We start from the raw sequence: 26,859 nt of genomic DNA, 5'->3' as shown, positions 1-26,859 counted from the left end.
TTAGTTCTTATTTACTTGTTTATTACGGACAACTCAGTTAATCAACGTATTAAGTTTACTCATGAACTTGCATCGATGAATTTTGATAATGAGACTCAATTCAATTAATGTAACCTTTTTAGCGCATTTTCTCATTTATGGAAAAAATGCACTATTGTGCTCGCCATGTCCGTCCGTCCGTCTGTCTGTCTGTCTGTCCGTCTGTCCGTGACCTCAAGTTCTCGTCGACGAGAAAATGCATTCTCTGTCACTCACTGCAGTGAGTACTGAGTTATATTTTTATACTGACTACTGACGAGGACGTCAGTCCTCCGAAACTGCGTTTGAACTTGCCCTGTAGCCAACGCTCATCACGTCTAACATGCATCCCGTTTGACGCCATGCACGTAAACATGATTATATTATCAAGCACGATGAACCTCACTGGCACGATGGCTAAATCATTTCTTGCTAAATCATCATTGAGGACAAATTATCATCCTTAAAGTGTTGGAGTGTTGCGTGATGAGGTATTCTAGCATTCCTAGACGTCCGAGGTAGTTGCCCCAAGGATAAGCCATAGGAAACTGGAAATAACTTGGAAAGGGATCTGATGGATAACTCATCAGATAAATGCTTCCGGAAGATGGAAGATATAAATGCTGGTAAATATTAATGACCGTATAATCCACTACTTGGATATTTCCCCTTCATTGGAGCATAGATTCCATCTGTTTCAACTATCAGTTGAAATATTTGTGTTCAATAAAAGGTAATGGGCTGGTTGGGTGTTGGTCAGTTCCCCAATTCAGAATTCAGATAACTACGTCATCGCGAGCAGTTACAATGATTTAGTTACGCCGGCTGTCATGGATTAATTGGTCATTAACCCGCGAATTTGTTCTTATGCGGAGAAATCAACGCTTAAAGATATTATTCATCTGTTAGTTATAATTAAATCTTAGGAGAGTCTATTAAAGGTATCTAGCTTCCGCAACAATGCACTTGATCACGAAAGGAGTGATAATGAAACAAATGATGAAGAAATTAAAAACAGTTCAATAATCTCTAACACTTATTATATACGCTACAAACAAAAGATTTATATTTTGAACGACAGCTGACAAATAATTCATGATAAACAAGAGGGCTACAGTGTGTCAAATTTAATTGCGACTTCTTTCATCCAACAAGAAAATCGCAGCCTTAAGACGTTTTTCCAATTTCTTACATCAGATACTTTTGTTATTTCATAAAAAAACGCATACATTTACTTCAGTGAAGACGCGCCAAAATTTTAGCAGAAATCGAACAACTTTTGACCTGTCCACAAAAGCTTGCCTAGTTAACTCTAAAAATAATTTATCTTGTTTTTGCGCAATAACAATAACAATTTTTGCGCTCAAAATTTTCATTTAGATACGTTAATACTTCATGCTTATATAAGCTCGATTACGAAGAGTATTATACATTATAGTTACATTGTGGTACATTTATTATACACATGTAAGAAAATTGCATCGATTTTTAAATACAATCACAAGTTGCGGTCTTTTATTACCAGGAAAACTGAGCAAGCGATTGCATTAAGCTCAGTTTTGCAGTAAGCATTCCAAAAATTGTTACAATAAGTAAAAGAATTGTCATTACCATGAATGCGAAGCTGTATAAATGCGAATAAATCTTTAATTGAGCACGCACTGACCTGATATATGTTTTAGTATTTGTTCCAGCTGAAACAAATCATGACGTAACTTTGAATTTCAACTGGTAAATTTTTACACTTAGAACAACAAAGGTAGACATAATCGTACCGTGTAAACTGTAAAGCGTGTATTGTGCAGTTACGACACAGTTTATGCTTACTACATTGTACACTAATTGTACATATACAAATTATCCACAGAATAATAACAATTTATCGATAAATTAATAATAAAGCCACTAATTCTCAAAAATATACTTCAGCATTCAGGCGGTATTTCCGATATTTCTGCAATACTATTCAGAAAAATTTATTGGCCTCAACATAATAGTAAATGCCATTGGCAAAGTTATTCCTTTAAAGTTCATACGGCTCGCTCAGATTCTCAACTTTGATCAAATTTAGCCTCTCACTTTCTTTCTCTGACTTTCAGCGCCCCATTCAATATAAATACTGTTCGAAGCTCTCAATGAGATTCTATATTTTCATTAAGCTGTCTCTGAGTTTCAAGAGGTCGTCTCTCTCGTCGTATATGCTGTTCGTACGGGTCTGCAATGAAGTGAACTCCATTTTCCAGTTGCGCGTTTCACGTGACATCTTTTTTACATCGGAGAGCAAGGAACTTATGCGATGCTGGATGCGCAAGTACTCCGACAGAAGCGCGGACTCTTCCGTTCTTGTTTCTTCTGCGCTTCTTTTGTTGCGAGTTTCCAATCGGAGCCTTAAATTATATATTGGATGATTTTTGTCAACCACTGCTATTCTATTCTCGTTGTGAAATGAAACAGGAGATTTTCGAGAAGATGAATCATGCTTCACAACTTTATCGGCAGCTTCTTTAGGTTTAACGAGTTTCCGTTGCTTGACGTAGTCGAGCTTATTTGGCGAACGCCCCAAAGATCCATTTTTCACATCTGTAAGAGTTGTTGGTTTAGAACTGTTATTTGTTTCTCCATTAATTCGTGGAAAATTTTGATTAGAATGTTCGATCTTTTTCTCTGATTGGTCGTTATCAACGCACCTGGCTTCACGCTCATTGATTTCTTTTTCTGTGAGTATCGCTCGTCTTATGGCATTTTTTAGGTCTTCACTCAATTGCTGGGTGCCTGCAAGCTCGTCCAATTCACACATTTTATCGGCAAATTTCAAATCAGCGCTCGGCAGATCACTCGTGCAACGAGCTTGGATATCTAAATCCTCTAACGAAATTCTCATGAGTTCTGTACGTTTTTGCTGCTCCTTAGGTGCTGTTTTAACTTTTGTCTCGCGAGAATTAGAAGCAGTGAAAATATTAGTTTCAGAATCCTTGAAATGTTTTGATTTTAATTCTTCGTGGTCAGAAGTAACAAAGTCGGTCTCGTCTTTAGTGTATATCGAGTTGAATGTTTTATGGACCAAATGTTCAGTGAAACTCGTATCGAAAGATTCATTGCAGCCATTAGATTCATCTCCATCGGATGGAGAAAAAATGCCCTCCTCCGACGCGCACCGTCCAATCGACATCGCGGGGTGGATTTGGGATCGATAATCGAAAGAAAAAGTTGCATGAGCTGTCTGGTACTCTTTGAATAGCTTACCGCTTAGCGGGGAACTGAAACTGTTAGTCCCTAGCTCATTCGATTCAGTCAGACTGGATAGAAGTTCACTCTGAAGTGATTCGCACTCACTGAGGCTGTTACCTTCGGCCGAGGCTCGTTGCAGAACAAAAGATAAGTCGTCTTTTTCAGTACCGACACAGATTGGCACGAAAACACCGCTGTCGCTCGAGACGATGCTGGGAAATGCGTCGTCTTCGGACTCCCTCACCAAGTCAGTTTGAATTGATTTGTTCATGAAGTAGATTGGATTGTTCACATGACTTTCATATGACACGTTTAATTTAAAGTCTTTGCTCTTCGATTCATCGTCTTTACATTCAAGTTCTAGTTCTTCTTTTGTATTTCCATTCCCATCAGAGTGTTCTGTGATCGGTATTGGCTCTGGAGTTGAATGTCTCCTCTCTTCAAAAGATAAAGATTTAGGCATATTTTCGACCGTGATTTCTCGATTGGTCGGTTTTAGAGCTTTCCCAGGTCGGTTATTATTTTCTGAAGTGCAAGACTCAACTCTTTCCGATTCACATGTTTCTAGGGTATCAATATTATTCACATCGCTTTTAACCGCAATGATTGAGTTACCGTGACACAGTATTTCAGCACTCTTTGACTTTCTGGTAGACTGACAACACTCATTCGGATTAAAACTTTTTTGCAGGGTTAATTTTATGGGATCTGAACCAATACTTCGATTATCCACTAGTAACGAAGATGTCAAGCATTCGGTTGTCAACTCAGTCATTTTTTTAAATTTATTGGAATCTTTATCTATTGAACCATAGAAACTCGGCAGGAACGCATTTGAATTCATTTGTTCTATCTTCGTATTCTGTGGTGCAGTAGGTTCGGCTCCGACGACTTCACCAGTTGTTTCTACGTTCAATTTTGTTTGGCCTTCATTTTCCTTAGGACTAACACACTCGTTGCTTGCAGTAATGATATTCCTGCTGCTTCTTGCTTGCCCGTCAGGTGTCTCCGTGCTTGTATTTTCTGTTGTGCCACAATCATCAAAACTTGAACCATCTGCCAATACTGCGTTCGATATTAAATGTCCATTGACATCAAAAATATCATCATGCATTTCTTCTGCAAAATCCAACAGAGCGTTGTTAATAATCCAGCCAGTCTCCACTTCGCCTCTAAGACCACCATAGAAGACGTCACTTCTCAGGGCACTTGAGCCAATACCCATCGCAGTATTGGACGGCGCATGCGCAGACTGTGAGCCAAAATTGTTCCCTGGAACGCAGAGTTCTGACGTCTCCCGAAATTGGGAGGCTGAAGATTTTCCTTCGTAATCGGCCAAAGGAAAAAGTTTCGATGACCCTTGGGTTGGGAGTTTGCAGCTTTGGTGGCAGAACACTTCAGGAATAGTCTTCAGGGTATGAGACGACCAGCAAAACTCTGACGCAAAATTAGTTAGCAAATAAGCAGAGACATTCTTAGCCATTTCATTGCTTTCGTTGTTTGATTGAATAATACTCATTTGATATCGAGTAGCTACGATATTACGGAAAATCGTTTTTTGATGGCCGGATCATGATAGAAAAAAGATGATTTTTGGAACAAATGTCGGTGAAATTGTTGATTATCAAAATACCACTGAATAATAATATATAAAAAATTTTTAAAAATTCAGCAAAACTAAGAGGATTGGCGCATAAATTTGATCTAAGTCTATTTGCCAATTGACATGTCATTATTATTTAATTTATTTAACACTAGCAACAAATACTGCGCAACAAGATTTAATTTGCACCGTTTGGCAAATTCGAAATATATCATTGCTTTATTTGTTTATCAATAATATACACGCATATTAAACACCAGAAACTTACCATCCAGAAAAAGTTGAAAATATACTTTCCGCTAAATTGGGATGCCTGATATGAGTGTGTAAGTGTCAAGAAGCATGCTGTCTATTCCAAATTTTGTGGAAAAATAATGATCCGTTTGAAATAAATACCGCAGTTATTGCCTTAAAGAACGTTGTCACGAGCGTCTACACATTCTTCAGTTCTATCCGCGTACAATGAAGAGCTCAATAAATTCCTAGTTTAATGACCCCACTTGTTTTGTGCTAATATGAATGGGCGTTTAAAAAAACAGAGTGTCAAGATAACATATATCAGTGAAGCTGTTAGTTCTTTACCAACAACAAAATTCCACGTTAGTAAAGAAATTTTATAGATAGGATATGAATGAAAATAGTTTCGGAATGTTCCTTGGTCTTGGAGTTCCCTGGTGACTCGAGTTGCGTGATGTCACTGATGTGTCTGCAAGATCTCAATTTTGATCGTTGATTTTCTTTTCTTGGTGCTGAGTCCTTTTCATTACAGCCCGGGGAACCTGGAACGGAGTAAAACATTATAATTAGGAGTCGATGTAATCATACAATTTTGTTAATGACAATAGAATAGAATAGAAGTATCGGCACTGAAGAAATAGGCCCATGGCCTGTTGCCGATTCTTAAATTTTCGTGACTTGATTCACAAGGGATCCGGCCTTTGGAACCCGATCTTTCCATAACTGACGATTGATTAAGATAGCTGCTGGACTTATTGTCTGGTCCGTAATTTGCGAGGCATTTTAAGACTGAACATACGCTCCTGCATAGCTTCGTCTAGTCTGTTCTTGAAGGCGTTCATACTCGGAGCGTCAACGATATCGTTATCGTTTTCAACGATATCGTTATTATCGTCAACGATATCGTTATTATCGTCAACGCAACGATATCGTTGGCTTACCGTAGCTGCCTAATCACGGGTCCGAGGACAGTAAGGATCAAAATAATCAAGACGTCTGTGTAATTAATTATCTGGTTAACCACTTTCATAGTATATATATAATTAAGAGTTACTATCATAAGGGAGTGATGGCACAACACAGTCATCACTCTAAACATACGTAGATAAATAATAACGCAAAATGTTAGATTGTGCATAAAATATCTCAGTATTGCGCGTTTACATTTTTCTATAAAAAAGAAAACTCCTTTGAGTAGAGACTATTCTGTTTTCATATCATGGAATTTGCCGTATAGATGAAATTCACGAAATTTAGTCGTTTATATCAATGGCAGGAACAATATTTGTGTAAATTATTTGCAACGGAAAATTTAATCAAGATATATTTGTAAAAATATAGTTAGACATATTTAGATTATATCGAAATACATCATTTCGGCTCAAATGAGTGAAAAAATTGAACAACTAAGAAACTGTTAGGAAAACTTGCCTACCTAACAGGCTAACGATACATAACTCTCGTACAATTGATGGTCCAAATAGCCGGAATTAATTTTTTTAATAAATCTATTTTGCAAATAAGAAACGCAATAAAAAACACAAGTCGGCAAATAATTAGTGAAATGATGAGAGAAATCATAGAAACAGGAAGTCAGATTGGAAACTCGGTGAAATTAAGCCGCCGGGTCGCGGTTGCGACTCGTCGAATTATTATTTCTAATTAGCGCAAGAAAGTTCAGGCTGGTGGACCGAAATCACGAATCCGAGCAGTGAAGATTTATTTCGCTCGATTTTAAGATAATCTATTAATTGCATTCGCCCTAGTAAATGCTGATCATAATTGCCCATAGTGCGAGTGGGCACACTCACACAGAGAGTAATTCAGATACGGATTACGCTGTTGGGCTGTTAAATTAGCTTCAGACCCTTCAATTTTTAAAGGGAGAATTTACTCGATATTTTCTTTGCTTGGAAACTTTGGATTAAATTCGAGAAACGTGTTATAGAAATTTTTATAGCTTGCACACTTACACACAAAATTCCTATCCGTAAAGTAGGAATTCTAGGAATCAGTCACTTTTCGAAATTAGCAGGTAAACCCGGCGTTCTCGGACGGTAGTATCAGATTAGCCTGGTATATTTACCTGAGAGACAATATAGACAAATGAACCAGCATACAAAATCAACACGTGTGGCTGGCTCACTAAGTGCAGATGGTTCACGCGTGTAGCTGGCTCACCAAGCGCAGGTGGTTCACGCGTGTAGCTGGCTCACCAAGCGCAGGGGGTTCACGCGTGTAGCTGGCTCACCAAGCGCAGGGGGTTCACGCGTGTAGCTGGTTCACCAAGCGCTGGTGGTTCACGCGTGTAGCTGGCTCACCAAGCGCATGTGGTTCACGCGTGCAGCTAGCTCACCAAGCGCAGGTGGTTCACGCGGGTAGCTGGCTCACTAAGCGCAGGTGGTTCACGCGTGTAGCTGGCTCACTAAGCGCAGGTGGTTCACGCGTGTAGCTGGCTCACCAAGCGCAGGTGGTTCACGCGTGTAGCTGGCTCACCAAGCGCTGGTGGTTCACGCGAGTAGCTGGCTCACCAAGCGCAGGTGGTTCACGCGTGCAGCTGGCTCACCAAGCGCAGGTGGTTCACGCGTGTAGCTGGCTCACCAAGCGCAGGTGGCTCACGCGTGTAGCATGGCTCGCTAGACGCAGCTGGCATTCACGTGCAGCTGGCTGATCAGGCGTAGCCAGTCAACGAGCATTTCAATGAGCGAAGCTCGAAGGCAAAGACATTGTAACGCGTAAACTTTGCCTGTATCAGAACTTATTACGACGACTTCTCCTCATTTGAACGGATTAAAGTACAGTCAGTAAAATATTCTCTTGAATTACCCCTCAATTCGTTCTGTTTGTTTCCTACAAAGTAATGACCTTGCTGGCAATTTGTTTATAACCTAACTCTGTCCCCTCGCAACGTACAGTACCGTAGTTCATGACAAATTTATTGAAACATACTTATTCTCCAGAGCACTAAAAACTAGAGTGAGCATAATATTAAGTGCAATAGAATCGTAGCGATGTGGCTAGTTAAATGCCGTCAAATGGTAGATAATAGTTCACTGTTGGCGGCAATATTAGGAGCAACTTTCATAAACTGAGTGTGAAGTTGAGTGTTGGTATCGCGGCTGCAAGCACATTATAGCCTGCGATTAGTTGCTAAGAGCTGTCAACATGACTGAGTCAGTCACCAATCACTCACCATCGACTAAATGATGGAGCCTCTATTAGGTGAGACAAAGAGCGCTCGTATATCAATGTAAGTAAGTAGGCTAAAGGAGTTCCTAGAACTTTAGGGCTGAGACGTGATGCTGTTTTTATGATTCATAACGCCGCTGAGCTTTTGTTTACGTGTATGGCGTATGTTCGTGTATGTTTATGGCGGCCACCAGGAAACAAGGTCGATTCACTTCTATTCATAGCGAAAACAAGACCGTTCTGTTAGTGAAAGCGTTAGGTTTTAAATGGCCCAAGTTTAAAGTTAATTTTGATTCTTGAATATAACAAGAAACACATCAATTTTCATTGAACACGTTGTCCATTCGCTAGCTGTGAATAACAAATAAATGCATTCGTCGTAATTCAAATTGATCGCTTTTATATATTTTAGATAAAACATAATGTGTTTTCGTGAGAGTTTCCCTGACGTAAATAAACGGCTTACAAAATATTCTAGTGGTTCTGATTTGAACACCATTAAATAATTATCTCAATTGAATATCTTAGAAAAGGCGTGTGCATTTCTATACTGGTGAAAACTTGGAACAATTTTCAAGGGCTGAACACTGAAATACGTATTTATATTATTAGTTTGCTGAAATGGAAAGTAAACCACGAATTCAAAAATTATCGTATGATCAAGTTAATCGCTTTCTAGTCTTAGAAAATGAAATGTTTCTCCCATGCAGACACTATCCATGGATGATACGGTCGGGACTCATTGCTGCGAAAATTCATTGACGCAGTTCATTTTATCACGATATTGAATATAGCTATCGTTATTCTTGTCCGTGATGATCATTTCTAAGCACCCACACTTCTGTTCAGTAGAGTGCAGGTATTCCTGAGGACATCATACATTTTGCGCAACTGATACTCCAATACAAAATCTAATCAATGTCTCTACTTTTTTGACAGCGGACCATTATCTTTGGGGAAGACAGACAACTCTAATTACATTGAAAAGAACGAAATCACAAAGTCGATATTACAGGAAAAGTAGACTGGAGTCATATAAATATCCTCAAAAATAGGTTATTGGCTCCATTTGGAGTCAAACAGGAAATAATAATGTTCATAGCTCATTTTCCTTTAAAAACGATGATGATATTCTTATGTCTTTTTTTCAACACCATCATTTTGATGAACTGACACGTCCATGCTTACTGTCACTGTCATCGTAAATAAGTGCTGGTCAGAAGGAAATAATTACCTCGCTTTCCTGTGCATTTACAAACACGGCGCTGCGTTAAGCACTTGCTTGCATGCTTGCAACGCAGTTTCCTTCTCAGGCTAACTGCATGGTCGTAACAATCCGGTATAAGCACTCCACCGTTAGCTGCGTGCATGCCGGTCCAAATACCTTATATGGTAACGGCTGGAACATCGATGTCACATCGCGTTCTCTCTTGAGGACCATGGAGTTATGATCAGCGTATTGACGTCCAATAATTGTAACCGATTCCAAATTGCTTAAGTAAGCAAAATACCGAGCAGCGTGCGAGTCGCATGCAAAAAAATACGTCTTAATTTCAAGTCATCGCATCCTTGACAAACGATAGACTGCATCTTATGCTTCATAACTCATTTAAAACTCATTGGCTTTATTCTTTTGTTACACCAAAAATATGAGAACAATGACACTGTCTGAGCGGAGTTACATTTTCATCCAATCACCAGTAAAAAAGGAGGAAGTACACCAGTTGCATGATGTATGCGTAGCTACTCAACTCTATCATTTTCACATATACATTGGAAACCATGTTGTGCGCAAATTCCAAACTCAAAATATTTCACAATCAGAATCATATTCTTCACGGTAGGGAATATATAAGCGAAGAGTATACTGTTTAAGCGGTTAATTTTGAGTAAAGTGATCACAGATAATTTATGTTTAATTTGATAATACGAACCCGTAATTGCTATGGAACTCAGCAATCAACTATTAAGTAGAGTGACACTTACCATATATTTACCTATACTGCCGTATAGGTTTTAATAAACGCATTGTGGAAAACAATAATTATACTCAAGCCTTTCGAAATATGTAATTTTAGTAGCTGCATTTCGATACGAACCTTCAAGTTCCATTCCATGCAGATGTGAAAGCAGTTTACGGTCACCGTACAACTTCCTGTCACCATAAGCATTCCTGAGAGTCACGGCATCAATGATGGGGCCATTCAAGGGTGGGGAAGATGAAGGAAGTAATTAATAGACCATCCATTACAGAGCTTTGCCGAGAAGAAGCAATGATGAAGCGGAAATGGCGGGAATAAACACGTTGATTTTCACGCCACTTCCTCACCTCACTCCCAAAATTTTGGGAGCCCTTTCTATGCGCTTTCCCGAAATTTTGGGAGCGTTATATGAAGCTAACATGAAATTTGCCTGCACGTAGAGACTGAATAAATTCATCTGAACAAATTTTCTGAATGAGGGTCTTTAGCGCCTACACGGCTCGTTGCTTACGCGGGAGCCAATAATCAATTGCATCATTCACTTCGGATTTCATCCAGTGTTCGATCCTATAGTCTGGTGAACTGAGGACTTGACTTCAGACTTGATGTGTACAGAGAAGAAAAGGTATATGAAAAAGTATAGACATAAATATATTTCCTTCCCACTAAAAAAATTAGAAGCCTAGAAAACACCAAATAAATTATCCATATTTTCAATTGTAATGTTGTATGTAGGCTGATAATTCCCTACTTGCATTCAGACCGTAGAGATTAAGTATACCGGTGCTGATGTAGGCAGAGGCTGGTAATAGTATATAGCTGTGTCAATTCCTCTCAGGCCCAACGGTCATCCTTGCGGTTGTCCTGTGGCTCTAAGTCCACCCAGCGTGGACACCCGGAGAAGAAGAAGAAGATGTGTCAATTCCGGCTTGCGTGTTGGTGCCTTGCTTACAGGGGATTACCTGACAGTCGCCTATAGGTGAGCTGTATTTTGCGTTACTGTTGAATACTGTTACTGTGTTATGCGTTACCGTGTTTCGTGTTAATGTTACTGTGCTTTTGTGTGTGATTACTTATAGGTGGCTTACATTGTAAATAATTAATCTGACGTCATGTAAAGCCGTTGCTAGGGTAGTCATTAGGCGTATTAATTAACAGTGTATTTACTATGCTGATTTCTCTTCTAGGATCAAGAGCTTTGTCCCTCAGTTAGCTCGCTCTCTCTCTTCTCCGCGTCTTAGCTCCGTAGTAGGCTACTTGTTAAACTTCTTAGTTAATAGACCTTGAACTTGCATTTGTTATAAATCCCTTCACGCCTTAATTAAGCATTGCTTCGTAGCCAATTGGGCAGCTGTAGGTCATTGGTGGGTGAGACAACTATGGTCAATGCGAACCGTTAAGTGAGGTTACCGGCGATTGGTGGTTAGCGGCTGGTTCATCAAATCAATGAAAAGTGAAAAGCTTCCTTCTATTGGGTTCAAGTAACTAACAGATGCAGAACAAAATTAACCACCGGGCGCCACAAAAACTAGAGAAGAAAGCCATAATGTAATGTATCGGTTTCAACATTTATTAGGCCGTAGGCCTGTCGTCGATTCTTAATATTGCAGAACTTCCACGGACTGTTCCAGCCCACTTTTGGGTTTTTTTCTCCCCAAGATATGCCCCCTTATGGTTTTTTTTTTTTGTTTTTTGCGTTTTTCAGAGTCGATTGAGGTTAGGTTGGTTAGGAAAAGTTTTTTTTTGTATAGAAAAATAATAGAAACTTGACCTAACTGGACCTAACCTTGATGATTGTTTGTTGAAGTTACTTAGTCTAGGTTTTTTTACTATGAATCTAGGTTTTTTCTAGGTTTTTTCTAGGGTTTTTTTGGGTTATCTAGGTTTTTTTCCGAGTGGGCTCGACTTTTCTAGGTTTTCTGGGTTTTTCTAGGTTTTAGCCCACTTCTGGTATTCTGGTATTCTGGTATGGTCCAGTATGACCCTTATGGTAGCCCTTATGGTACTGGTTTCTGGTATTTATGACCCTTATGGTCGTTAAAGTGGGCTGAAAAAGCCCACTAAAGGTCGTTTTTTTAGACTGGGCTCAGCCCACTAAAAACCGGGCTCAGCCCACTACCAGATCCATAAAGGTGCGATTACCATAACTTCTATGACAGCTTGCTGTGGGCTTGAACTCACAACTCACTGCTTCAAATTTTCCCGGAATTCTTGCCGATTCTGACCAGAAACTGGCGCACAGAGCTGGGATTGAACCCGCACCTCTCTACCCCAATCTTGGTACTCTGAACTTTAACCATTGCATCGTTTGGTTTTATAAAACATCCTACCTGGGAAGTGTTGCAACAGTTCCCTAGCAATTAATCGAACCACGAGAGCAACAGTTGGTCTCGGGGCCTCAATAGGAGGTTAAATGGAGTTCTCATTCACTTATCAATGCAAGCTAAGAGTTCCATGCAACATCAAAACTTCCCCACGCAATGTTGGTAAGGAAGTCACCGCCACAATCTTGTGGAACTATCAGAGAGCTAAACGAGGTGGCTTTATGGTGCTTATGTTTGATTATTCAACACAATTACCCCTCTTCGTATCTAAATGAACTTAATGAAGCAGCCTTTCGACGGTGTTTCCAATTCTGCACACGGAATGCATCGTTGTGGTAGGTCCTTGCATGGTTGAATTATATAATAGTATACTAGTTCAACCACGCGTCCTTGTATCAGAAATACCGCAATCGGCATGATATTAAATACTTCGAACTGGTGCTAATTCTATTCGTCTCATATGTAAAAGTCTTTTAAGGATTGAAATGAAGTAGCTGAAGATAGACGTTTTTTACGTTGCAAATGCTGGTGCAGTTGTCACTTTATGACTTTTTAAAAAACAATCATATAAATTTCTTTATTAAACCACCCAGGTCTGTATATTTTACAATTTTTTTTTGCTGGGAATGCACACATGCAGGACTATGGTATACGGCGGTGGCGGGGCGCAGGAACAGAGAGAGAAAGCGCGAGTGTTCGTCCGGTCAGGCGGACGCAGCGGCATTCCACGGGACCAGCGAGAATACGGGACAACAACTCCATACACGGGACAACAATTAAGAGGTTGGGGACAACAGGTTAGATGGTGGAGACAACAAGTAAGAGGTTGGGGACAACAAGTAAGAGGTTGCGGACAACAGGTAAGAGGTTTGGGACAACAAGTAAGAGGTTGGGGACAATAAGTAAGAGGTTGGGGACAACAGGTCAGATGGTGGGGACAACAAGTAAGAGGTTGGGGACAACAGGTATGATGGTGGGGACAACAAGTTTAATGGGGAGGACAGCGATTCCCCAAACTAAAAACGTAACAGAAACTAAAACACAAAAGACGTAACAGAAGGAGAGCGGTTTAGATAATTTGTTCGAATGTCGAAAATAGAGAAGGAACAGAGCATAAGATTGGCGAAAAATATTTCAGCAGGAATTTGTGTCTGAACAAGGTATTTAGTATTTGTAAATATTTTTTACAGATGATCCATTTAACCTCTAAGCTGCAAGATATGTACTGAAAGATATTTTGAATATTTTTTGTGTTCCTACGTGCATTATCTAGGCTACCTAGTTTGTATTTGATAATGAATTGCGTATGGTAATGCGACTGTTCTCTTTGAAAACCAACGATTAATTGATTTTCAGAAATGATGAACAAGACTTTTGATACATCAGATTTACCATCCAGCATCACATGCGATAGGCTGTTCACTACGGCAACTAACGTCAACATCCGCGCGCACTTTCTTCGCGATGACTCGTGAGCGGGAAACCGCCATGCCGGCCTAATCATGCACAACCGTCAAACGGCGCGCAACGGCAAACGCTTTACTTCCCTTTATTCCGAAGTAGAAATTTCCAGTCCTATGCAATTTGACCTTGATGAAACCTCCATGCATAAAGTTGTTTTTAAATAATAGCTTCATAAAGGATTATGAGAATGAACATGGAAGAAATTCTGCGATAGATTGTTTATCCATGAGTGAGGACAGTTAATTGTGCTTTCTGAGCAAGCTAGTTTCGTTTCAGACTCTTAAACCACTTATCTGTCGGATGGAAACGTATGGAATGTTTACATTACAGAGGCCAAGCGATACTTCACAAGTGAAATTTGACCAGTAAATAACCGCTTTAAGTAAAAAAATATTCCTATAAATCATCGATTGTTCAATATTTATATTTCCTTGATGAATATACTCGTACCTAACTCGTGTTCCCCTTTTAACAATCCGGAAGGATTGATATGAGATAAATATTCCGGAAAAAGTATAAAATTTATGAAATGTTTACATCTACAAAGCCAATAGTCACATTCCACAGTCGCGTTTGACCCGCTAGTCCGATACCTCTCGGCACAAGAACCGGTCTCGCGCAGGCGTATGCAGAAAACTTTCGCTTTTAAGCGCCCATATCACCTCGGTCGGTGTGAGGTGCGTCAGACACATTTCAGTTGTTTTTTTTTTCAGGATTTTACGGAAACTTCACAGGTTGATGCATCAGACAGTCCAGATAAAACATAAATTTTATCGGATTATATATCCCGTAATTTCTTTCATGTCCTCATGTGTACAGTGCAATAATACAATAACACCGCTTCACATTTTTGTCTTATGAAAAGCCATTTTTATAACCAGAAAATTCGCATTTTTTGCAATTAAGTTGAGAATATGCAGCTTCATGGGGAAACTACTCCGGTTGACCAATTGTTCTTATATCTAAATTGTTATAAAGAGCTGTTATATATCAATAATTTGATTATGGTCAAGTTTTGCCAATATTAGCAGCCGGTCTAATAATCATGCCAATATTAACTGCTGTTCAAATAGTCCGGTCAATATTAGCAGCCGGTCTAATGGCAATGCCAATATTAGCAGTCAATTAGCGAAATTAGTTTCTAACTAAATCGTCTTGTGCAGCTAGGCTTACTGAAAAAAAATCCTACGATTTAATCAAAAGAGCGAATTAGATTTACAAATTAAGAGATTTCAACATTAATTGACAGTAATTTTTATTAGCAAACAAAAATGGTTTACGAGATAACGAACATTAATTTTATCCTTTGTAAAAATGAAATTCAATTAAAATATATATCATTATGAATAAATATATATATAATATAGAAAAATGTAACGATTGTTCGTCGCCGTAATTTACATATATCATTTAGTAAAATTACAGAGGAAACAATTCCCTCAGGACGCCTGCAAATTTAAAGATCATCAACGGCCTGCATGGCAGATTGCATTGGATCAGCCTAATGATTGCCTTTGGATCAGGCTAATGATTGCCGTTGGAATAGCCTAATGATTGCCCTTGGATTAGCCTAATGATTGCCTTTGAATCAGGCTAATGATTGCCTTTGGATCAGGCTAATGATTGCCGTNTTCTATCAGCCTAATGATTGCTGTTGGATCAGCCTAATGATTGCCGTTCTATCAGCTTAATGATTGCTGTTGGATCAGCCTAATGATTGCCGTCGGATCAACCTAATGATTGCCGTTCTATCAGCTTAATGATTGCTGTTGGATCAGCCTAATGATTGCCGTTGGATCAGCCGAATGATTGCCGTTCTATCAGCTTAATGATTGCTGTTGGATCAGCCTAATGATTCAGCCACGAACTCATTTTCAATTTTGCCGAGATTGACCTTTCACCGTCATGGCCAGGAGGTCGAAAGCATCATAGGTCAAAATATTTTTTTAACATGCTGAATAAAAATCGGTGATTTCATCCACCCTAAAAAACTAACCTGATCACTAGACGCGAAGATAAAGCGGCAGCTCGGACATATGGCTGATAGTTGATGCTTTTCAATAAAAAAAATTATAAAGGCAACACTCCCGGCCATCAAACGGGTGGACCACTTGAAACCTCAATCGTCTTTGCCTGCAATTGCATTTATTCTGAAAAATCATATGTTAAAGTTACTCCGAAATGTACACCACTCAACGAAACATTTTCTAAAATTCACCACATAATTAAATTGGTGTTGAAATAATGCTTTTCATCTCAAGTTGCCGGTCACGGCCTCATTGATGAGCATCTCACGATCTCAATACGAGAGTTTCACGGTCCCAAGCCCCCGAACATAGAGCGCCTCAAGCCATACAAAAACTTGCGGAAAATACGCAGCATCGATTCATTAAGTCTTTGTTAGGCGCCGGCTATCAACGTAGCCTCTGTTGCACGTGAAACCAATCTCGTCTTCTGATAAATTTTGCCGGCGTCGGTTTTAAGGAAATTCGTCGTGGATATGTTGCAACTGACACTTAATTATAGAAGCATAATTTGTGTACGAATTGTCGAAACCCTAACATTATGGCTTCAGTGGAAAATATATGAACTTCGAGTTTCATTAAAGTTCATAATTTCAATATACGTACTCGTCACTCCACGCGCATGCCGGAGCGAGAAATTAAATTAACTGCGTGCATGGAGACCGTTGAAACTGGCTTGAAATACATCGATTAATAAAATATGTAAGCTTTCACGAATTATGTAACCCAATAAAATTTTCACAAATATTCAATGATTTTGGGAGCCAAAACATAAGATCAGTTGAAAGAATCAAGTTTACTTGAATATTTAACACAAAACCATATTTTAAATAGTGGCAAGTGGCATTTAAGTCCATTTAATATTGCTGACACAATTAAAGTAGCGCTAACATGCCATTTGTTGCAAGCAAACACCGAATGCAAGAATACAACACGGTCTCGCTTTTGTCCAGATGTAGACGTGGAAATGACGAAGCAGTTCCCAGTTTGCATGGTGTATACAAGTTCTTGTGGAGCTAATTTTTCGAAACCTTAATCCATTGCGGGGCTCTTATCACCGCGGCGAGACCATCGCGACCTCAGTTTCTCTCACCATCTTCTCATGGCTAAAAACATACAAAACTAACCCTGCTTCGCCTTGAACCTTTAAGGCGATGCCAAGCGCTCAGCAAACACATAGAGCAAAGATGGATTACAATGAGGGCTGCTCTAAAACAAGTGCAAGAATGAGTATTTTAAGTCTGTATTAAATAATCTTGAATCGTTCAAAAACATTTCATTCAAACACTGGGTATTATCAAATTAAAATACCACAAATAACCATTAATATTAATTTATTTCGTACTGTGAGGGTTTGATATGTTACGCTTTCTAAGCGAAGCGACTTATATAAGCGTATATTAAAGCGCTTGAAATATACGACTGGATTAGATCGTGGGAAGGGATCCAGAGTCGTGACTGCTACGCGGCCAAGCATTCCGATCGTTCAAACTCGAGCTTTCATCTCCCATAAGGAAACGCTGTCCAAAAAATGTCTTCTCGTTATGAGCGTGATAAATGCGGTCGCAGAAATACGTATTATTTACGCGCACGAAAACTACGTTTAATTTTAGAACCAAGATATATAAGTAGGATATATAATTTAAATTGCTTGATGTAGGTACCGATTTAATCTGGCATTTAAAAATGTTGGTAACCATATGGAGGTGGACGATAAAATTCATCGGAAATATATAAACATTTCGATCGTGAGTAAAAGAGAAAAGCAAGCACTGCAAGCGACGAAGAATCTTACGCTTATTTTAGAAATTAGTAATTAGTGAAAATTAATTATAATCATCGCAGTAAAATAAATCATTTTACAATGAATTCCATCAACAATGTACACGCGTTTGAAAGGTTCATTACCTGACGATATTTGCCGATGCTATAAAGCCCCCTTCACTTTCTCCGGCCAATTACTGAGAGACTCGCTTAAGTAGAATGAATATTATAGTAGTCCATATATAATACCGCCAAATGCATTGGCATGTTCGCCGCATAAGACTTAATTGTAAGTAATTGAGCTTTTCGTGCATTCCTCAATGAAAGCACTATTTCTGGATTGTTTTACAAGAATAATAAGATCTGTATAACATTACTTGCAAGAAAAAGGAAAGCCGCCTTGCCTTTAACTCGCTTATCAATTACTTGATTTCAATTATCAAATGAATGTAAAAACGTGAAAAAAAAAAACAAAATCCTTTAATAACTGAAATTATTTAGCATGTAAAATTCTTCCAACTGTTTGAAGCTGTTAATGAACTTTTATACAGGAATTTGCATTTGTTTGTATATATATTCGTCTTCTTAAACAGTCGAGGGCTTAAAGATTTCGCATTCCACAGTTGTTTATTGTTGGATGGTCAGAATCGCGCGAAGATTGCACGGCGTTTACTCGACAATAGCCGCTTGATGCGCGAAACTTAGCGATCGGTTCTCCGTAAGTAGCGAAGAATTAATCGATTAAGGTTCCAAACCAAAGCAAATATTTAATCACATAGAATGGAAGATAAATTCTTTCAAATGAAGCGATGCATTAAACACCGTGCTGCTTCACATAGCGACTTCATAGAGAGCATCACCCTCCAGCTCTCCTCGATCACCTCTCGATCACCTTCTCCCTTCTCCCTAACCATCTCCCTCCTCCCTAATCACCTCCCTCCTCCCTAATCACCTCCCTCCTCCCTAATCACCTCCCCTATCCCTTATCACCTCCCCACTCCCTAATCACCCTCCCTCAGGTCCTGCAAAAGAGAACGTGTTTCCTCTCAGTGCGGCGCTGAAGTGCTGGCAGTGAAGGAGCTTTACGATCAATGAACTCGTTCTTGTTCAACGCTCGTGAAACTCCACTGCAGTGGAATAATGTAGCCTTATTAACAGCAACAATTTCAAGCTAAGTAATTAGAGCTTCTATGAGGTTGTCCGGTAAGCACTATTTTCTTAACGCCCGGTTATAGGTAAACCATTATACTTCCGCATGGATATCCTCATAAATGTAATAAAAATATTTATTCGGGTTTGTATAAAATGTTTCGACGCGGACATTCGTCGCTACTTTTTGTAGGAACACAGATACGAGATTGCTTCCGGTAACTTAAATTTATATTTATTTGCTGATCTACAAACACTTGAATTTATTAGGAATTAAGCTAACCGCTATCGGGCTAAACGATTGAATATTTATATACTTTCTGAGGCGTAAAATTAAATATGTTCGCGAAGAATTATTGAAAATATATCGCAATAAATAAGGCTTATTTTACTGTAGCCTGAATGTTCAACTCAGAAACTCTATGTCAGACAAGCAAAACTAAAATTCTCACTCATAAAGTGCAGCCACGTCGGTGAAAAGGGTCTGACAGCGGTGGACACTTTCACAGGTTTTTGATGCAATGCGCGGCGACGGTCATTTACAGTAACATTCCAGGCCCTTTAAGTCACCTCTGAATTGCCTTTTAAAACATTCCCTTCGCCCCTTAAGTCACCTCTGACTTGCCTTTTAAAACATTCCCTTCGCCCCTTAAGTCACCTCTGACTTGTCTTTTAAAACATTCCCTTCGCCCCTTAAGTCACCTCTGACTTGCCTTTTAAAACATTCCCTCCGCCACTGCGGCCGCCAGAAAAATAGTCCGAGAATGACTGGAAAATTTTGCGCCTATTGATAGAGCGAGACGCTGATGAAACACCGTGCGTTCCTGTAGGAGAAACTTGGCTCAACGAGCTCTCATATTAAAAGCTATTATAATTTGCATGTTTAATTATGTATTATATACAAATAGATTGATTCTTCAAACATGTACGACTTTGAACGACTTCAAATTCAATTTAATAATTTTTTTTATATATTTCACAATTTCTTCCACGTATGGCAAGCCTATGGAAAATTCCCGCTCTATACATATATGAACATATGAATATAATAGACAGATAATTATATGTTATAATCAGGAAATTCATCCAAACCATTATTTACCTCCAATAAATTAAAATAATATTTCACTTATGATTGAAATCCATTCATATGATTGCCGACATTGGTGTTGTCTAGGCCCCTGTTAATCTAACTTTTATCTGATCTAATTTCTAGCCAAACAATGGATTGAATCTTCGGTAACTCAGCCGGCACGCATGAGTTCATGTTTCACCAGACGTTTCATTTATGATTTATTCGGGTTTGTATATTTATGTATATTTATTGTATATATAACATTTAAATTAACTTTATGTTTTATACATGTATATAACGTTTCATCAACGTCTGGCTCTATCAGAGGTAAGTCAGAGACACATTTCCTGAAAAGGCACATAAGAAAAATTTATGGCAAATTTAAATTGTCAATATATAAGAGCCAAAATCTAAACTCATGATATTTACAAATAAAGAAGATTTACATAAGCAAGCTTCATTGCAGCACATAAAAATATAGTCAAAAATAGAAGCTACTGTAAATAAGCGTACTGCTTAGGTATACCATTGAGAAGAAACGGTTCTTAATGTACATTAAAGTTGGATCCTTGATAGCATTAATCGGAGGAGGCTCGTTGAAATGGAACCTGCATCGTCACGTACCAGGAAAGCAGTTAACAGGGATAACCATAACATTTGAAATGCGCACTACAATGGCATGAAGTTAGGCCTTGATTCATACATGTATGCGTATTATGAACTTTATGCGCTGATGATTTCCGTATTTTTTCAGGATCACTTGGTTATGGCGTCACGTAACATCTTATGTGAGCCTGGCACAATAAAATTGCAAAATCATAATTAGAATCCGCTGCTTTTTTTTAGTAAATGCGTTATTCATCTCATTTTCGAAATTTTCGAACTTACTGTGTATATCTTATATTTCCCAAGAAGATTTTAGATAGTAATTGAGTAAAAAGATTTTTTGGGGCCAAGACATGCGGTGGTATATTCCAACTGAGAGTATAAACCCATTGCTGGGAATTGGAAATCAAGCTCGTAGCAGTTTCGAGCCCGTTATCTAATATTTATTTTTATATAGCTTAATAAATTAATAAATAAAATAAATTTAATATAGATTATTAATCTAAAAATATATAAACTAAATGTATCCTGACTGTTTCAAGTGAAAGTTTTCATTCCATTAAGCAAAATAACACTCCACATTGTTCTGTATATCTAGGCTTTGTCAAAATCCTCTTACCCGCTACAGGAAATTCGCCGTCAGTCACATCGCAATATTTATTTCAATTCATTCAAAAGCATTTAAAACTGCTGGATGCAGAACAAAAATATATTCCTGCAACAATCATTGCTGAGCAAACAACCGTCAAACGTTTACTCAATCACGTTGGTTCCAGTCACATCTACAAATTTTATTTGGTTCCTTCAAAGAGTTCAAATTGTGATCGTAAGCTCTTCAGCAGTCGTGCATGCTAAAGGCCAGGGTGGCATTCTCAAGACGTGCATTTTTGCGGCCGAACTGCATTGTCTCGGCATTTCGACTGCGCCACGATTCGAAGCTCGACTGGATGTCACGCAGGTCGTTATTCCAACACTAATCGGTGTGCTAATCACGACTACTAATTTCTACTGATCAATGCACGGCAATAATAAAGTTCGTGTTCATTGCACGTCTGATGAAACATCAACTCATGCGTGTCGGCTGAGTGACCAAAGATTTAATCCATTGTTTGGCTGAAAATTAGATCAGATAAAAGTTAAATTAACGAGGGCCTAGACCACACCCAATGTCGGCATTCATATCAATAGATTTCAATCGTAAATGATATATTATTTTTTATGGCAGGTAAATAATGGTTTCGCTGTATATCCTGATTATTTTCGTACATACTAGATGTTTTCTTTACTTATTTTCCGAATAAAATTGAGACCGATTATGATAGAATTAAAAGGAGTAAAATTATTTCCGAAACTTTATACGCCTCTGATAACCGACCCATCATAAGTTATTCGCCCTACATGGACGTTAGCACTATATCATCGGTCAGTGACCGGACTATCGGCCAGTGACCGGACCATCGGCCAGTGACCGGACCATCGGCCAGTGACCGGACCTGGTGGCACATATGGCGGGCGCGGGGCGCGCGTGTCGACATATGCGCAGCTCAGCACCGCCGCCTCGAGCGCTATAATAACTCCTGGGGCGGCGGTGATGAAAGGCGTCGTGAGGAACCGGACGCTTCGCGGTCGCTTCCGCGTGCGGCTAAACGCGCGCGCGTCCGAATGTTGCACGTCCCATGCACCAACGCATAAAATGTGCAATAAGAAATAAATCAAACGATTTTCAAATGAGAGTACTAAATCTCACGCACAAAATAAATTATTTACGGAATAGAATGCGAAACTTGGTTGGAGATGGGCACAACCCGGAGACACCGTTCAGAATTTGTGTTAAAACCGATCAGAAGAAATATTTCGATTTACGATTTACCGGAGGAATGCGTTCATATTAATAATTTATTTAATAATCGTCCTGATAAATGAATGAAATGCGTAAATTATAAATTTTTTGAGGCCCAATTCATAAATCTACAATAATTCTACTGAGCGAGCAACGTAGGCATCGGGCTCTAGTGGGACCATATGTGCCTAGACTCTATAGACTGTGCAACTGTTCTGTAGACGTGGCTAGCCTTTTTTGGTGCAGAAATAGTGCACCTTGTCTGGTGCAGGACTAGTGCACCTTGTCTGGTGCAGGACTAGTGCACCTTGTCTGGTGCAGGACTAGTGCAGCTTGTCTAGTACAGGACTAGTTCGCCTTTTTTGGTGCACGAATAGTTCTGACGAACTCTGCAGCTATATATATAGTGATGACCAGTGGACGCTGTTCCGAAGCGTGGGGTCGAGATCTCTTACCAGCAACATCATATATTAAATCCATGAGCATCATGCACAATGCACTCCATCGCAGCACACATGATTTTTAAGATAATGCGAAACATCGCCTGCCATATCATGTGCAAGATCAATTTAAACGACTCAGGGAACAACAAACTGAAGATGATCTCCAACATTCCACATGCCACAACAACACGGCAACCACATCAATGACACCACATAGTCTGGCGTTCACTCATGTACTCAATAGTAATGCACGATTGTGATTACTGGCCTTTAACCATTCGAGTTTTACATAAAGCCTGTCAGTTGAAGGCAGGCAGTTGTGCTTATGCTCATTGTACGACTGCATACCTACATGCGTTCATACTCGTATATTCCGAACGTTGTCCGAAATATCCTTATGCCTGAAATCACTCTAACGTCTGTCAGCCAGGTGATACGTACGACTTCAGCAATAGGAATGCGTGTTTTTTGTTTTTACGATTCCTGTCCAGAATTCGTTTTTCTCATACATGTCGAGATCGGCAAATTCGACACCACGAAGGTATATTTTGATTTCCTCTAGAGGTATCACAATACAAAAATTTTCTAAGAAAGTATTTTTAATATGCGGTTCCTGCACAACCCATGCGCTTTCAACGAAAAGTTAGAGTTGTCCACAACAGGTGCAACAGGTGCGTGCTTGGGGAACTTTACATATGGCTATTTTTACGTGTGTTCTACATACGATCTTTTTCTGCTTGGTCCAAATCGAAAGTACCACGAGTAAATTGTAAGCTAGTAGAGCCACATTACAATTGTTTGGTAAGTTTCCAACTTTTCTGATTTCGTCGAATATGGTTATGTTGGCGTCCACAGATAAATTTCAATTGCGGAAGTTAACGAAAGTCCTACCGCTTAATATATATCTAATTACCCAAACTATTCTTTTAGCATTATAATCTCATCTTTACATGCAACTATCAAAAACCAACAATCAAAAATAACCGTTGTTGCTTAAAAGTTCCTTTCCCTGCTTACGGTTACCAAATATTTTAGATCAGAAGCGGGACGCGCGGATCACGAGACTGAGAAGTGAACGCCAATGGAAGCCATCACCAAGCGAACACTAATCAAATGAACGTTCAGGAAAAACACAAATTGCTGCCTACAAAAACGCCTCGTTCTTGTGACCCGTATATACAAGCTTCATGGAGATCATACACGAGCTTAAGATTGATCTAAGAACAAATTGTTGTATGATTATGTAGTGAATGCGAAGTCTGGGGCGCAGATCTATCTTTTAGCACGCAGCGTCGGTATACTTATTTTAGCATAGCGGTTAATTTTCTGGTTACGTATAAATTAGTTGAAGTATAAAGAAAGGTACGTTTGGATTGTATCCGCATTAAGTAAATTGAAAAGAGAAACATTTGCCGATTGTTAAACGTACGTCATCTTGTTTTTATTATTAATTTAATTCAATTAATGCCTAATTACTACTAATTTTGCAGCATTTCATTTTCGCATTAAATATTAGCATTAATTTTAGAGTTTCGCCTGTGGAAACTATTCATGATGCATTTTAAAAGCATCACCAAGTCGAGTATACTTCTTTCTACAATCTCCATAAGTAAATTAAAACATGAAAACAATACATCTAAGAGAAATAAACAGCAAATCTTAAGGTCCACTTATGTAAATAACTCTAGTGCAGCCTTAAGTACAACACATATATACCCTCATCGCATATTCAAGATATAAAATAGAATTCAAAAATCCAGCTGGGGATAGAAAACCTATTACAATGCTATAGGGTTCCTGCACGTTCATGAAATTATGAGAGTGAAATTTGAGTTGCATGTATTTTTCTTGCCAAATAAACGCATTCTCAGCCAACATTCCCAACGCATGCAGTGCGCGTGATGTTTTAAAAGCTCGCTACTAAAAAGCCAATTCGATAAATAGCCAATTTTGTCATGATTGGCAGTAGGTAATTATTTCATTTAACGAAATAATTACTACGCAATTATAGGCTACTGAATTCCATACGTAGATCTTCGATAATTCATCGAAGTAAACGACAATCAATTTGTCACACAATAGCAGCTAGTTTCTCCATAGATGACGGAAGAAAGTTGCATTGGGAAGAATTGAAACTTTCTTGGATGGATACGGTACAAAAGTCTCAAAGAAAGTGAATACTGGAAACATTTAAACAAATACTCTCATGAAATAAATTAGATGAATGAGAGAGAGAGAGCGATGAAGTAAATGGAGCAAAAAGCCGCTAATTTTGAGAGAGATGTGATTAGAAATGATCTAAAAACTAGTATATTATAGCAAAATTCTGTTAATTTAGCGAAAGAAAAAGTTATAATTAGGCATAAATAGCTGGTATATAAGTAGGGGCAAAAAAGAGTGAAATCTTCAGCATTAAACCTTGATAGGTTTGAGAAATACTCTTGCAAAATTAAATGGAAGGAGAGTGGGTTTGACCGAGGCGCTATAATGGATTAAGGCATATAAATGTCAGAGCCATGGGATAAGATACCAGTAATTATCAATTAAATCCAATAAACGCGGAAAATAGGTTCGCAATATTAATTTAAAACATCAATTTTACATATTTCTGGCGAAATTAAAAGTTGAAAGATGCATTGCATAGCACACCTGAAATGTACAGTTTCAAAACACTTACCGGAAATAGTACTAAGAGCACAAGAAAGTTTGATGATATATCGCCAAGCCTAAATAGAGCAATCAGAAAATACATTAATGTCAGCATTAAGCGTACAGCATCTTTGTCATATAAGGCAGATTTTTCATATATAATATATAAGGCAGATTTTCTCGTAGTCAGCGATGAAGGGAGATTTTTTTCTCCCTTCACGTTGCTGGTCAATGCGCTGCAGGAAAGACAACTCGCTCGACAAACTGACGCTCGCGGTTGCAGTCTGACACAGCGAGAAATAAGGTTCGGTATATTATCGAATATAAAATTATACCTCCACTGTAATTAAGGTGTGTGTTATGAAAAAATAATTATTTAAGAATAATATGCAATGGTCACAGCCTTTTATTACCGAATCTAAGATATACCTCTCCTGTAATTACGTTGTGCATTGGCGAAACTATTAAAAAATTATTATTAAATAATAATATACAATGGTTACAGCCTTGATCAGGCCAATTTGGCCTGTCGCCGATTTTTAATCACTCGGTCACCCTGCTGATTTCGACAAGAAATTGCACACTTTTCGAAAAATTAGCAATTTTCGAACATTTCTTGATTTGGCGTTATGACGTATCAGCAGAATATACATTAGTTAAATAAATATGTTGCTGGGATTCGTAGGTGAACTTGTCTTGTATCGTGTACAATGCAGTGTCATTTTAGCAAGAATAGCCAACAAACACGTGTTACGTTATGCAATCGCAAGAACGCGACATCACACCATAAGTGAGTTACGTTACAGTATCAACAACAACGCAATATACTCGTCTTACGAATAATGACTACCTAGAATTAGTTTAATCAGCTCCCTGTTGAACACTTAACAAGGTTTCGTTAAACTGATCCTGAAGCTTATACTCTTCTCATACTTAATACAAAACATTTAGTAGAAGTAAATAACATCGTTACAGAAGTGTACATCGATTAAAAATATTACAATAATCTTATTATTCATTGTCTGACCCTAGAATAGATACGGACATACATACTAATTATGGTGCATTATTTAAAAGTCTTATGTACTTACTTGCTTGGTGAAGCTGCTCTTGGTTTGAAAAAGCGCGCTTAACATTTTCATTCGGTTAAGATTCGTCACTTGCAATTATCTTGTAATCGAAATGCTCAATATATTAAATGAAATATAGTTTATATACAAATGGTATCTTTATTAATTTGGTTTATGCGTACCACTTGTAAAAA

General features: G+C 38.6%; 1 protein-coding gene across 1 annotated transcript; it reads right to left on the bottom strand.

Annotated features, from left to right (window-relative positions):
* Window positions 1–1,018: 1,018 nt before the first annotated feature.
* On the bottom strand, window positions 1,019–26,859 carry LOC108683357. Its single transcript, XM_018172670.2, has 2 exons — window positions 26,687–26,859; window positions 1,019–5,628 (listed from the first exon to the last, which is right to left on the bottom strand). Exon 2 carries the CDS (start codon window positions 4,763–4,765, stop codon window positions 2,162–2,164), a length of 2,604 nt encoding a protein of 867 aa, XP_018028159.1. The 5' UTR covers window positions 4,766–5,628; window positions 26,687–26,859; the 3' UTR covers window positions 1,019–2,161.

Source organism: Hyalella azteca, unplaced genomic scaffold, assembly GCF_000764305.2.
Source record: "Hyalella azteca isolate HAZT.00-mixed unplaced genomic scaffold, Hazt_2.0.2 contig3170, whole genome shotgun sequence".
Taxonomy (NCBI): Eukaryota; Metazoa; Arthropoda; class Malacostraca; order Amphipoda; family Hyalellidae; genus Hyalella; species Hyalella azteca.
This window is presented reverse-complemented; position numbering and strand designations above follow the sequence as displayed.

Excerpts from the sequence above, each read along its gene's own strand:
- LOC108683357 (XM_018172670.2), bottom strand. The coding sequence starts at position 4,765 with ATGAGTATTATTCAATCAAACAACGAAAGCAATGAAATGGCTAAGAAT.